Below are 13,288 nucleotides of genomic sequence, written 5' to 3'. Positions count from 1 at the left end.
TTCTTCCCCTTCACCCCTATGGTTCCTTTCCATTTTCCTGGCTTCTGTGGTTACATCAGGAGATATGCTCATATATAAGAATTTAGAGCTAAGATCACAAATGAGAGAGAACATACATCGTTTGTTTTTCTGAGTCTGTGTTACTTCACTTAGTATAACAGTTCCTAGTTCCATCCACTTACCTTCAAATTCTATGATTTTGTCTTTCTTTAAATTACTGAGTAGAACTCCATTGTGTAAATGTACCTTATTTTCTTTCATTATTCATTCATCAGTTGAGGGGCATTTATGTTGTTACCATTTCTTAGCTATTGTGAAAAAAGCACCAACAAACATGGATGTACAGGTATCTTTGCGTTAGGATGAGTCCTTTGGGTATATGCCAAGGATTGATATAACTGGGTCATATGGTAGACTCATTTTGTTTTTTATTTTTATTTATTTTTAAAAATATTTTATTAGGCAGATGTGGTGGCACACGCCTTTAATCCCAGCACTTGGGAGGCAGAGGCAGGTGGATCTCTGTAAGTTCAAGGCCAGCCTGGTCTACATAGTGAGTTCCAGGTCAGCTAGGGCTATAGGGAGACCCTGTCTCAAAAAGACAAAAAAAAAAATTATTATTTTTATTTTATGTGTATGAGTGTCTTGCTTGCATGTATGTAAGGGCACCCATGTTGTGCAGTGCCTGTGGAGGTCAGAAAAGGGCTTTGGATCACCCTGGAACTGGAGTTATCAGATGATTGCTAGCTGCCATGTGGGTGCTGGGAATCAAACCCGAGTCCTCTGCAAGAGCAATCAGTGCTCTTAACCTCTGAGCCATCTCTCCAACCCCCATTTTTAGTTTTTTAAGCATTCTCCACATTGCTTTCCATAGTGGTTGCACCAGTTTGCAATCCCACAGCAGTGAGCATTTTCCTTTCCCCTGCATTCTTGCCAGCATTTGTTATTATTTGTTCTCTTGATCTTAGCCAGTCTGACTGGGGTAAGATGAAATCTTAAAGTGGTTTTGATTTGCATTGCCCTAATTACTAAGAATGTTAATGTTACTAAGGTGTTTCTTAGCCATTTTTATTTCTTCTTTTGAGAGCTCGCTATTCAGCTCCATAACCCATTTTTATTAAGAAGTTTAAAGCCTACTGAGTATGGTAGCACACACCTAAAAGCCTGTCAAGAGGCTGAGGTGGGAGGAGTGTGAGTGCTAGGCCGCTAGGACAGTAAAAAAGAGTCCATCTCAGACAAAAAACAAAATAAAATAAGTTCCAAGCCAAAAGGGGCCTTAGAGGTCCTTTAATTCAAACCTCTTGTTTTCTATCTAAGGAAAGGGAAATCCAGAGAAATAAAGTGATTTGTCAGAACAGGTTATAAAGTTACCAGTGAAGGAGACTCACACCAGGGCATTGTTCTCTGGAGACACTCTCTTTCCAAAGAAGTTTCTTTTTTTAAAATATTTTATTTATTATTTTTGTTTTATGTGTATGAGTGTTATGCCTGCATGTAGGTAAGTGCACCCCTGTCGTGCAATGCCTGAGGAGGACAGAAGAGGCTTTGGATCCCCTGGAACTAGAGTTATGGATAGTTGTTAGCAGCCATGTGGGTGCTGGGAATTGAACCCGGGTATTCTGCCAGAACAACCAGTGTTCTTAACCGCTGAGCCATCTCTCTAGTCCCCCAAAGAAGTTTCTTTTATGTTTGATTGGTTTTTGTCTTTTTGTTGTTTTGTTTTTTGGAACCAGGGTAGTAAAAAGGCCCAAGATGATCCCAGCACTCGGGAGGCAGAGTCAGGTGGATCTCTGTGAGTTCAAGGCCAGCCTGGTCTACATAGTGAGTTCCAGGACAGCTGTGGCTACAGGGAGACCCTGTCTCAAAAAGACCAAAAAAAAAAAAAAAAAAAAAAGCCCAAGATGGCCTTGAATTTGTAATCCTTGTGGCCCCATCTCCAAAATGCTCAAATTCCAGGCTTGTGCCACTACACCCAGCTTTTTAAATGTGTTTTGTTGCTGTTTGTTTGGTGATACTGCTGGGCAAGTGCTATACCATTAAGCCACATCTCTAGCCTTCTTATATGCAGAATAAAGGAACAAAGAGTGTTTTCATGTTCATATGCCACCATCCCACCCCCCACCTCAGTTTTTGAAATTGCTTTAGTGTGCCAAGATTGTTTCCCCTAGTGCTAGGGGGAATCTCAATGGTAGAGTGCTGCCTAGCATGCAGAGGCCCTGGGTTTCACACCTAGTACCACCACTTCCTCCCCACACAACAAAAAAAAGACGGTTTCTTCTCCTTGAAAGTTACGTAAGAAATAATGCATACACATAAGTCAATCATTGTGTAGATTCACTAAAAGTATTTCATAATTCATGTAGTGAAGAAACAGATTGTTGTAAGAAAATCAGAAATGTAGACTGATTCTGGAGGTGCAAGTTGATATTACTGAAGCTGGCAGTAGAAATTGAATGGGACCATTGCAACCTGAGCCCGGATCCTTATTCAGTTGCTTTCCCTTTAGAAAACGATTTGAACAGCAACAAAAACTCTTAGAAGAAGAAAGAAAAAGACGCCAGTTTGAAGAGCAAAAGCAAAAGCTCAGACTTCTGAGTAGCGTGAAACCCAAGGTAATGGACACCCTTGTCCCTCCAGAGCTACGCACATGCCTGTCTCTCCTCTCCCACCTTCCCTCCCAGAGTGTGGGCACCCTGAGTGCCTCCTCTCACTCATCAGTGGATTTTGTCACTGAGGTACCAGCCCAAGCTGAGGCTGAGATGATTTCTTTTCACTTTGCTTTACCTAAGTTTTAAAGTGAACGATTCTTCTTTTTCTCTAGTTGCTCTGTTTTTGTAAGAATAGGTGTCAGCCATTGTCTTCCCAACTGTTTTTACTACCATGGAAGTGTTGGTAACTTTTTTCTTAGAAAAGTGACATTGCTCTTAAATGTCATGATAGGAAATGGATTTGTCAGGGCCCTGGACAGAACACTTAGTATCTAACAGCCCTGTCCTACAGTGTTTGAAACTGAGTCAGTTCATGTTTTTATATTCTCTACAATGTCTTCTTAAGCCTTCGTTATTGATGTCTGACTTGGAAAATTCATTATCAGAAGTGTGTAGTAAAAATATTATAAGTAGTGTCAGATGTGGTGGAACATTCCTATAATCTCAGCACCTAAGAGTCAAAAGCAAGAAGATAGTCATGGGTTTGAGGCCAGCCTGGGCTACACAGTGAATTCCAGAGCAAGACCTTATCTCAAAAAACCTAAAAAAGAAGAACAGAAGACTATTGGAGCTAGATTAATATCTGTGCCTTTAATTTGGGAGGTGAGGCCAGCAGGCGATGAGGTAAAAACTAAGCATAGATTTTTGTCTCGTAGACAGGAGAGAAGAACAGAGACGATGCTTTGGAAGCCATAAAAGGAAACTTGGATGGGTTTTCCAGAGATGCTAAGATGCATCCTACTCCAGCATCGCACCCCAAGAAACCAGGTAGTTTTAATTTTAAGAGACGTGAAAATTAATCTTTCTTCAGAAGGTGGTTTATAGTCTCCCTGTGCTTAATTCGGTTGTTTCTATATGTGTGAAAGGTCAGTACTGAACTTTTTCTTTAAGAAAGTTCAGATCTGGGGTCTGGAGAGATGGCTCAGCGGTTAAGAGCACTGACTGCTTTTGCAGAGGACCCAGGTTTGAGTCCCAGCACCTACATGATGACTAATGACCATCTGTAACCCCAGTTCCGAATGGACACCCTTTTCTGACCTCCACAGGCATTGCACAACATGGGTGCACTCAAAGACATGCAAGCAATACACTCTTACTCATAAAATAAAAATAATAAAAACTAAAAAAATTAAAAGAAAAAGTTCAGATCTGGATGTTTTAAATTGTGAAAGAGCCAATCAAGATAACAGCCAACGTGGAAGTTAAAATCCTTGTCTTCTAGGTAGATGTCAGTTTGACAATTTCTCAGATAAATCTGTATGTGCTGACCTCAGTAAAACCTGTTGGTGCAAAGCAGATGTGATAAGTTTGCTGCTTCATCTTTATTGTTATAAAATTATTTTACTTTTTTTTTTTTTTTTTTTTTTTTTTTGAGACAGAGTCTCCAGGTAGCCATAGCTAGCTTGGAACTTGCTATGTAGACCAGCTGGCCTCTGTCACAGAGATCCATCCACCTGCCTCTGCTTCCTGAGTGCAGAGATTAAAGGCATGCAGCACCATGCCTGCCATGATTTTAATTTTTATGGGCTAGTTTGGATTTCATGTGTCCATGTGATGAAATTTACAAATTCTCAAAATGCCCCATTTTTAAAAAGTCATGACTTGCTAGGCATGATGGTGCACGCCTTTGATCCTAGCACTCTGGAGGCAGAGACAGGTGAATCTCTGTGAGTTCAAGACCCTGTCACAAAAAAAAAAAAAAAAAAAAAACAAAGTCATGGCTTTAATAAAGTTCAGTTGCTTCGATAAATTTCTTTGTAATTTTTATTGTGAGTGTAATTTTTATCGTTAGATAAGCAAAAGAAAAAATTGCCTTTTGGGGAGCAGGGTAAAGGGATTTTTTTTAGTTTTCTTTTTGTTATTGTTTTGAACACTTAAAAGCTGAAAGTAAGCCGGACATGCTGACACACATCTCCCCCAGCCCTCAGGCAGCAGAGGCAGGTAACTCTGTGAAACTGAGGCCAGCTTGGTCTACTTAGTGAATTCCAGGCCAGCTTGGGGCTACAGGGAGACCCGGCCTTTAAAAAAAAAAAGGTGAGGGGCTGGAGAGATGGCTCAGTGATTAAGAACTCTGGTTGTTCTTGCAGAAGACCTGGGCTCGAATCCCAGCACCCACATAGCAGCTAACAACTGTCTGTAACTCCAGTCCCAGGGGATCCGACAGCCTCTTCTGACCTCTGCAGGCATTGCACGACACAGGTGTACTTAACCTATATGCAGGCAATACACAAATACACATAAAATAAAAATAATAAATAAATAATTTTTTTTAAAGTTGAAATTAGTCTCGTCTATAAAATATCCTCTTTAAAAAAGGTAAATATTTTGATATTATCAGCTAATTTCAATAGTAATATACTATTAATAGGTAAAAAAAATTTATAAATCATTCAGCAAATCAAAAGGTACTATCTTCTGCTGGAAAATATTATATAATAAATTTTACCTTAAACCCTTGCAACTTTGTTGTCTCTTGTACATAATATCAAAAGAAAATAATCTAATATTGACATTGTTACCAATTCTTGATTTTTTTGACTCTGTCCTATTAATTTCACTGGTTAGATTACATACGTAGATTCCTATTCCAAAAATCATGCTCAAAGTAAAATATACTTTGAAAGGAGAACAGATGTTAACAATCATTTTGAGATAAGAGCAAAAAAGCCTCAAAAATAAAAATTTTAAACCAAATAAGCTAGCCAAAAAGATTTAGGCAGAGTGTGGTTGTACATGCTCATAACCTCAGCATTTGGAAGGCCAAGGCAGGTAGGTTATAAGTTTCATGCTAGTCTGGGCTACATAGCAAGTTCCAGGCCAACATAGCTGAGCTTGTCTCCAAACAAACACTGGAAGTTAAGACTAGGACTAGACCTGGCACCAAACTTTGAAAAGGCAGAAAACAGCAGAGAGGAATGGCCATTGTTAGATTAAATACGTCTGTCAACACAGAATGCCCTTCTGTACACTCAGTGAGTGTTAACACTGAGGGAGACTTATTGTTAAGTAATAAGTTGGTGTTTTTTTTGTTCAAATCAGAATTCAGCATAATTGTGATTAACACTTTCTAGTTAAGCAGTTTATACTGAGCCCAAAGATTATTCTGAAGTAAGATCAAGATTATACAGCCTCTTTAGTCACTGTCTTAAACCTGAGGGTCAAAGGTTTATAACAAGAGTTTCCAGCCTAAAATCATGAAAGATGTCTTTTAACATCCCATATGGACTTAAAATATTAAGTACATAAAAATGTCATAATTTTTATATCTCTTATTAATTGTATATGTATCTGTAAAGGTTTATGAACCAATATATATGACAGAATGATAAATTCAAGGCCATTGCAAAAACAAAACAAAAACAAAAACAAAAAACTATCCTTGAAGCCGGGAGTGGTGGCATATACCTTTGGTCCCAGCACTTGGGAGGCAGAGGCAGGGGGAATCTCTCTGAGTTCAAGGCCAGCCTGGTCTACATAGCAAGTTCCAGGCCAGCTGGGGCTACAGGGAGACCCTGTCTCAAAAAGACAAAAACAAAAAGAAACAAAAAAACCCCTACTTTTGGCAGCATATTGGTAGTCAATAACCAAGGTCCATTTTGAAAATATTCAAAGTAGCTGAGAATCCAAATTGAGGCTTTTAATCCATACTCTTGGTAACTGTTGTTGGGAAGCATGGGATTTAAATGTGGAATGACCTTTTTCTTTGAACCAAAATAATCATAGCAATAGTTTTGCATATTCATTTTGCATCTTTCATAGAACTTTCAGTGACTCCAGATTTTATTCCACTGATCCTCAAGATAAGTAACAAGCTTGTAATATCCTTGTTTTTCAAATGAGAGACTGTTCCTTGTCACATTAAACATTAGTAGGTATCAACGCAATTCAAAGTAGTTAAAAATGTGAAGAAACAAAAATAAAACAGTGTTATGAATGAGCTCCATGTTTGATGTAGCCCCTGCAGGGTAGGCTTATTATGTAAGTGAATCTTGCATTTAATGACTAAAAAGCCACAATGGGGCTGGGGAGATGGCTCAGTGATAAGAGTGGTTGCTATGCAAGCATGAAGACCTGAGTTCAAATCCCTAGCACCCATGTAAAAAGCCCAGCACAGCCATGACCCCAGCACTGTGAGGGGGAGATTTATATTCATTCTATGTGGTATATATTTTAGTTCATCAACTCTTAAAGCTGTATGTACAATTAATAAGAAATATTGTCTAAATAGACCAATTGGATTTCAAAAATAATTATCTTGGTATACATTTATTACTGGTCTTGATTAGGGAAAAGAAATTAATGCTAACCTAGTAAAATGAAAGAAGGAAATATGAGAGGGTTTTTTTTTTCTGTTTTTGAACCAAATGCAGAATAGTGATAGAACTTACTTCTAGAAAGAAATAGACGTCAGAGTGTTCATATACACTGTATAATTCCACTCGGCCATTGTTGCTTGTTATTTCTTCTTCACCTCCTCATGTTTCAGTGTATTCTTTGGGATTGTGTTACATCTGGATTTCTTTCTGTCTGTTGACTTTCATTCTTGTGTTTCATTGCCATTTTCCATTTTGCAGATTGTCCCACATCATCTCATCTCATTTCCCCATCACCTGCCTTTCTTGATGAAGATGAATTCAGTGACTTTATGCAGGGGCCTGTGGAGGTTCCTATTTGTGTGCCATCTTCTGCGGCCCAGCCCTTTCAGTCTTTCCTTCCCACCACCCCATTTGGCCAGTTGCATGCACAGAAGGCTGGGGTACAGCCTCTCCCTCCAGGTCAGATTCCAGTGTCTTTTGCCTTACATGGTGGCCCTGGGCAAATGCCTTATTTCTCTTCTGCTTCAACTTCACACAGTGTGCAGAAAGCAGGTAAACTCTAGCATTATTGTGAAAGTATTAAGATATTCTGGGATAATTTATTTCTGTTACTTATGTAGAATTATACAGTGATATTGGCAAAGAAATATGTATGTAATGTGTGAGAACTATCAATAGTCACCAAAGTTATGCTAGATTAAGTTCTCACATTTTTCAAATGCCAGAAAAGTGATTTAAAACTCTTTGCTACTATATTAGAAACAGTTGAAACCACCTTAAAACTTAAAAAACCAGGGGCTGGAGAGATGGCTCAGTGGTTAAGAACACTAACTGTTCTTGCAGAAGACCCAAGTTCGAATCCCAGCACCCACATGGCAGCTAACAACTGTCTGTAACTCCAGTTCCAGGGCATACAACAGCCTCTTCTGTCATTGCACAGCATGGGTGCACTTACCTACATGTAGGCATAGCACTCATACACATAAAATAAAAATAATAAATAAAATGTTTTTTTAATTAAAAAAACTTTAAAAACAAACAGACCTAAGATCATACTTTTATTTGTGAAAAATCACCATTATCATATTCTTTTTTTAAATTTTTTTTATTTTATTTTATGTGTATGAGTGTATTACCTGCATGTATGTGAGTGCACCCGTGTTGTGCAATGCTGTGGAGGTCAGAAGAGGGTGTCGGATTACCCTGGAACTGGAGTTAAGAACAGTTCATAGCCCCCATGTGGGTGCTGGGAATCAAACCACGGTCCTCTGCAAGAGCGGTCAGCTCTAGCCCCCATTATCATATTCTTAAGAATAATGATCTTAGGGATGGAAAGATGACTCAGCAGTTAAGAGCACTGGCTGCTCTTGCAGAGGACCCTGGTTTGATTCCCAGCACCCACATGGCAGCTAATTACCATCCATAACTCCAGTTCCAGGGGAATCCGACTCCCTCTTCTGACCTCCACAGGCATTGCAGGACACGAGTGCTCTTACATACATGCAGACAAGACTACTCATACACTACACTACACTACACTACAATACAATACAATACAATACAATACAATACAATACAATACAATACAATACAATACAGTACAATAAAAAGAATATTGATCTAGAGAAAACGCCTTTAAAAAGTGATCTTTCAGGGCTAGTGAGAGGGCTGAGCAGGTAAAGGCACTTGCCACAAAGCCTGATGACCTAAGTTTGATCTCCAAAACCCTGTGGTGGAATGAGAAAACTTATTCCCACACATTGTCCTCTGAGCTCCATAAATGTGCCATGGCACACGTGCATCAACATATATACACACACAGAATAAATAAATGTGAAATAATTGGGTTCTTTTTTTAACTTAAAAAAAAAATGTATTGGGGGCTGGAGAGATGGCCCAGCGGTTAAGAACACTGGTTGTTCTTGCAGAAGACCCAGGTATGAATCCCAGCACTCACATGGCAGCTAACAACTGTCTGTAACTCTAGCTCCAGTTCTAGGGGATCCGACAGCCTCTTCTGTCCTCCGCAGGCATTGCACAACATGGGTGCACTTACCTACATGCAGGCAATACACGCATACACATAAAATTAAAATAATAAATACATTTTTTTAATGTGTACGCGTGTATTGCCTGCATGTAGGTAAGTGCACCTGTGTCATGCAATGCCCATGGAAGTCAGAAGAGGCTGTTGGATCCCCTGGGACTGGAGTTACAGACAGTTGTTAGCTGTCATGTGGGTGCTGGGATTCAAATCCAGGTCTTCTTCAAGAACAGCCAGTGTTCTTAACTGCTGGGCCATCTCTCCAGCCCTGAAATAATTGTTTTAAATGTGGTCTTTCTAGCTAGCCATGGTGGCACACCCCTATAATACCAGTGCTTGGGACATGGAGGCAAGAGAATCAGGAAGAGTTCAAGGTCATCCTTAGCTACATAGCTAGTTTGAGGCCAGCATGGTACTCTACGTGAGATCGTCTCAGAAACAGGCACTCCTTCTAAGCTGGACATGGTGGTGCATGCCTATAATTGCAGCAATTGGAAGAATGAGGCAGAAGGATTGCTGTGAGTTTCAGGCCCTCTTTGGTTACATATGTGTTTAGACCAGTATGGGCTGCCTAGCAAGACAATGCCAAGAAAACTAAGAAAAACAAAAAAAAAAGGAATCTGGGCATGGTGTCTCACACTTATAATTCCAGCACTAGGAAAACAGGCAGGAGGATCGCCTACAGGCTCAAGGCCAGCCTGGTTCAGTGCTAGAGCACTTGGAGACCAGATTTTTGTCCTTGAACAAGTCTTTAAACATTTCTATACCGCCATTCTTATCATCTATGAAATAACAGGGCAGCCACAGTCTATCTTGAGAAATAGTGTGGTGCTAGGAAGGGTCTTGGGAGACTTGTACTTAGTCCATAAAACTTTCTCATTTGACAGATGTGGAAACAGGCCCGAGCAGAGGTTTCTCACTAGTTCAGAAAAGTGTCTGTGTCTCATAGCTTGCCAAATTTCTGAAATCATATACCTCCTTTCTGCATGCTTCAACCTACCGTGGCATAGAATTCCTGAGAATCAGAGTAGATAATTATGTTAAGTTCTCCAAAATCTCTGGAGTCACTCAAGTACTTCCCAAATAGTTAATAATTGAATTATTCCAGAATTCCATTACATGTGGGAGGGCTTTCCCATTAGAATATGGGGGTGGAGAGGGATGATGGAAAGACTGGAAATATGCAATTATATACAAATAATCCTTCATGCTGTTTATTTAGGCCCTTCCTTGGAGGAGAAGCTCCTAGTATCTTGTGATATAAGTACATCTGGGCATGAACAAATTAAATTAAGTACTCCTGAAGCTGGGCACAAAGCTCTAGTCCCAGATTCCAGTGAGAACCATCCCACTTTAACGGCCAGTCATGGGGGTGCTGTAGATGGATGTGTAAATGGTCCCACCACTGCAGAGGCAGAAAAGACTTCAGACCAAAACCTGTCAAATGAAGAGAGTGGTGAGCTCCTGAAATGTTCAGCAAAAAACTCTAACCAATTGCCGCTCCAACGCTAACACTTTAAGCATTAATCTTGAAAAGAATGCCGCTTGATTGTGCTAATTAAAATTTTGCTTAAGATATACTTAATGCAGTCCTTTCTCCAATTAACCCCTGAGATTTTGCTCTGAATTCTTTCAACACACTGTATTTATCCTTTTCAAAAGATGATTTTGATAACAGGTTTTCTTAAATCAGAATCACTCCTGACGTAAAATCGCCTTTCATTTTACAAAAGCTCTCTTTTTATTTTCCCCTTACACTTTCTGTTTTTTTTTCATAAAAGTTGAGAAATTTAGCTATAACTGGAAAAGTCACCAATGAAAATATAGTTTGTCTCTCTGAAATAAGTCATATGCATTGCTGCCTAAAAGATCCAAATTTGGGACTAGAGAGATTGCTCAGCAATTAAGATTACTGGCTGCTCTTGCAGAGGACCTGGGTTTGGTTCCCAGCACCTAGGTGGCAGCTAGCAACCATCTATAACTCTGGTTCCAGGGGATCTGATGCCCTCGTCTGCCCTCCATGGACAGGGCATTTACATACATGCAAGCAAAATACTCATGCCTGTAAACATAAAAATAAATTTAAAAAAAATTTAAAGATCCAAATTTACGTGCACAAGGTCCTAGGTTTGATCCTCATACCATAAAGGGGAAAAAAATCCCCATACACAAATCTTCAGGCTGGGGATAAGTAACTGTGTAGTAGAACATGTGTTTAGCATGCTGTAAAGCCCAGAGTCCAATTCCCGAAACACAAAACAAAATCTAAATTTTATAGCTTGGACCTGTAGAGATGAATAAGCATGTGGGCAACCCTGGAGACAGACTTCTAGAAGGTATTTCATTTATGGTTAAAAAAAGAACCCACATGGCAGCTAGCAACTGTCCGTAACTCCAGTTCCAGGGGATCCAGTAGCCTCCTCTGTCCTTTGCAGGCATTGCACGACGTGGGTGCACTTACCTACATGCAGGCAATACACGTATACACATAGAATAAAAATAACAAAATAAAATATTAAAAAAGAAGAAAATCCCCAAATCCTATAGATCTGAGGCAGCAATGTCATGTTAATTAAAAAGAAAAAAAATCAGACTGCAAAGAAGCATTATTAAAACTTCAAGTACACGTTAGGCAATTAAATTTTTTACATGTTTGATTCTGAAGCTACTGTCTACCATATTTTTCCTTTTAACATGTCATACACATTAAATAATGTAATCCTCATATGACTGAGAATATTGATTTGGTACATTGTAGTTTTTCTCTATTACACTGTAGGACATATCAGCATGCAAGAGTTGTTTTGAAACAAGTTCTGTAGTCCTATTGGTGACTTTTTTCTAGTGTCTCCAGCGAGTGCTCTCCTTTGTAAAAAGCAGTGACTTTTGTCTTCTCTGGATCATTGTGTACATTAATGTTTTATACCTTCCAGGTGTGGGTGTGTTTCCCTCGCAGGATCCTGTTCCACCCAGAATGCCTCCTTGGATTTACAATGAAAGTTTGGTCCCAGGTAAAGTTAAGCTGCCTTGCCCAGCATTCCCATCTGGATATTTTACTTTAAATATTATAGAGGTATTTCTAAATATTTTCTGTTATGGTTCTAAAATGTACATAAGGAATTGTAACCCCTTTTTTCAAAAGAGTAAAGAAAATGAAATTAACCTCAGGTTTAAGACTGCTTTGCGTATAGAATAATTAACTGTATGAATTCAGGAAAAAAGTTTTAATATTTTATTGACCATATACTTTTTTTTCTAAAAAACTTTCTTAGAGTTATCATGGTTTAAAAGATGACATTATCAAATATTTACTTCAAAGATTATTAATAACTTTTCCAGGCCAGCCAGGGCTACATGGTGAGATCCTGTCTCAAAAAAACAAAAAAAAAAAAAACACAGGGCTAGGGATGGCCCAGTGGATAAAGTGCTTCTGCACATGCTTAAAGAGCAGAATTCAAATCCCCAGAATCCACATAAAAGCTGGACATAGGTGGTGTGGCTGACTGTAATCCCAGCACAGCTGTGGTGTGCTGGGAGGTAGCTCATGGGCCAGCTAGCCTGGAATACACAGAGGTGAACAAAAGACCCTTCCCAGAACAAGGTAGAGGGTGAGGACTGACATCCAAGGTTGTCCTTGGACCTCTACACATACATATCACACACACACCCACAACCCCCTACACACACAAGAAATATAACAGGGGCACCTACTAAATTTTTTAAGAAAGAAAAACACACAAAACAAAGATTATTAATAACCCAATAAGTATTATACTAGTATTCTTAAATTTTAGGAATTCTCATATATATATATATTTTTTTTTTCTACACATGAGTAAATAAAACTTGATATAACATTTCTATAGCAGAGCCAGGTGTGGTGATGCACATCTTTAATCTCAGCACTCAGGAAGCAGAGGCAAGTACGTTTGAAGCCAGCATGGTCTATATAACAAGTTCCAGGCTAGCTGGGGCTACAGGGAGGCCCTGTCTCAAAAACACCAAAAAAAAAAAAAAAAAAAAAAGATTTCTATAGCAGAACATCTTTCTGGAAGAAATCAGTAATGCCTACATCATAATTACATAACCTCAAATTAAAAGGCTAATTGTCATCTCCCCTCCCCTCAACCATATGGGACTTCAGCTATTCATTTTTGTTTCGTCCCCTTCCTCTTTTTCTTCAAACAAAACAAAAACTAGCTCTTAGTATATTTTTAAGT

The 13,288-nt window shown here is 39.1% G+C and overlaps 1 protein-coding gene across 16 annotated transcripts in view; it reads left to right on the top strand.

The window, feature by feature from the left end:
• Synrg (synergin gamma) overlaps positions 1-13,288 on the top strand; it is an 83,526-nt gene that overhangs the window by 17,473 nt on the left and 52,765 nt on the right. For 6 of the 16 annotated variants that reach the window (XM_008848102.3, XM_008848106.3, XM_008848101.3 and 3 more), the window contains exons 5-7: positions 2,507-2,612; positions 3,365-3,476; positions 12,002-12,079. In XM_008848102.3, coding sequence (XP_008846324.1) covers positions 2,507-2,612; positions 3,365-3,476; positions 12,002-12,079 — 296 coding nt within the window. Of the gene's footprint in view, positions 1-2,506; positions 2,613-3,364; positions 3,477-7,282; positions 7,577-10,290; positions 10,525-12,001; positions 12,080-13,288 lie in introns of all 16 variants that reach the window. The other 10 variants (XM_029553553.1, XM_008848098.3, XM_008848096.3 and 7 more) reach the window with 3 other exon arrangements.

Source organism: Nannospalax galili, unplaced genomic scaffold (assembly GCF_000622305.1).
Source record: "Nannospalax galili isolate Female #2095 unplaced genomic scaffold, S.galili_v1.0 scaffold363, whole genome shotgun sequence".
Lineage (NCBI taxonomy): Eukaryota > Metazoa > Chordata > Mammalia > Rodentia > Spalacidae > Nannospalax > Nannospalax galili.
Note: the sequence above shows the minus strand (reverse complement) of the source record. Positions and strands in the feature narration are given on the sequence as shown.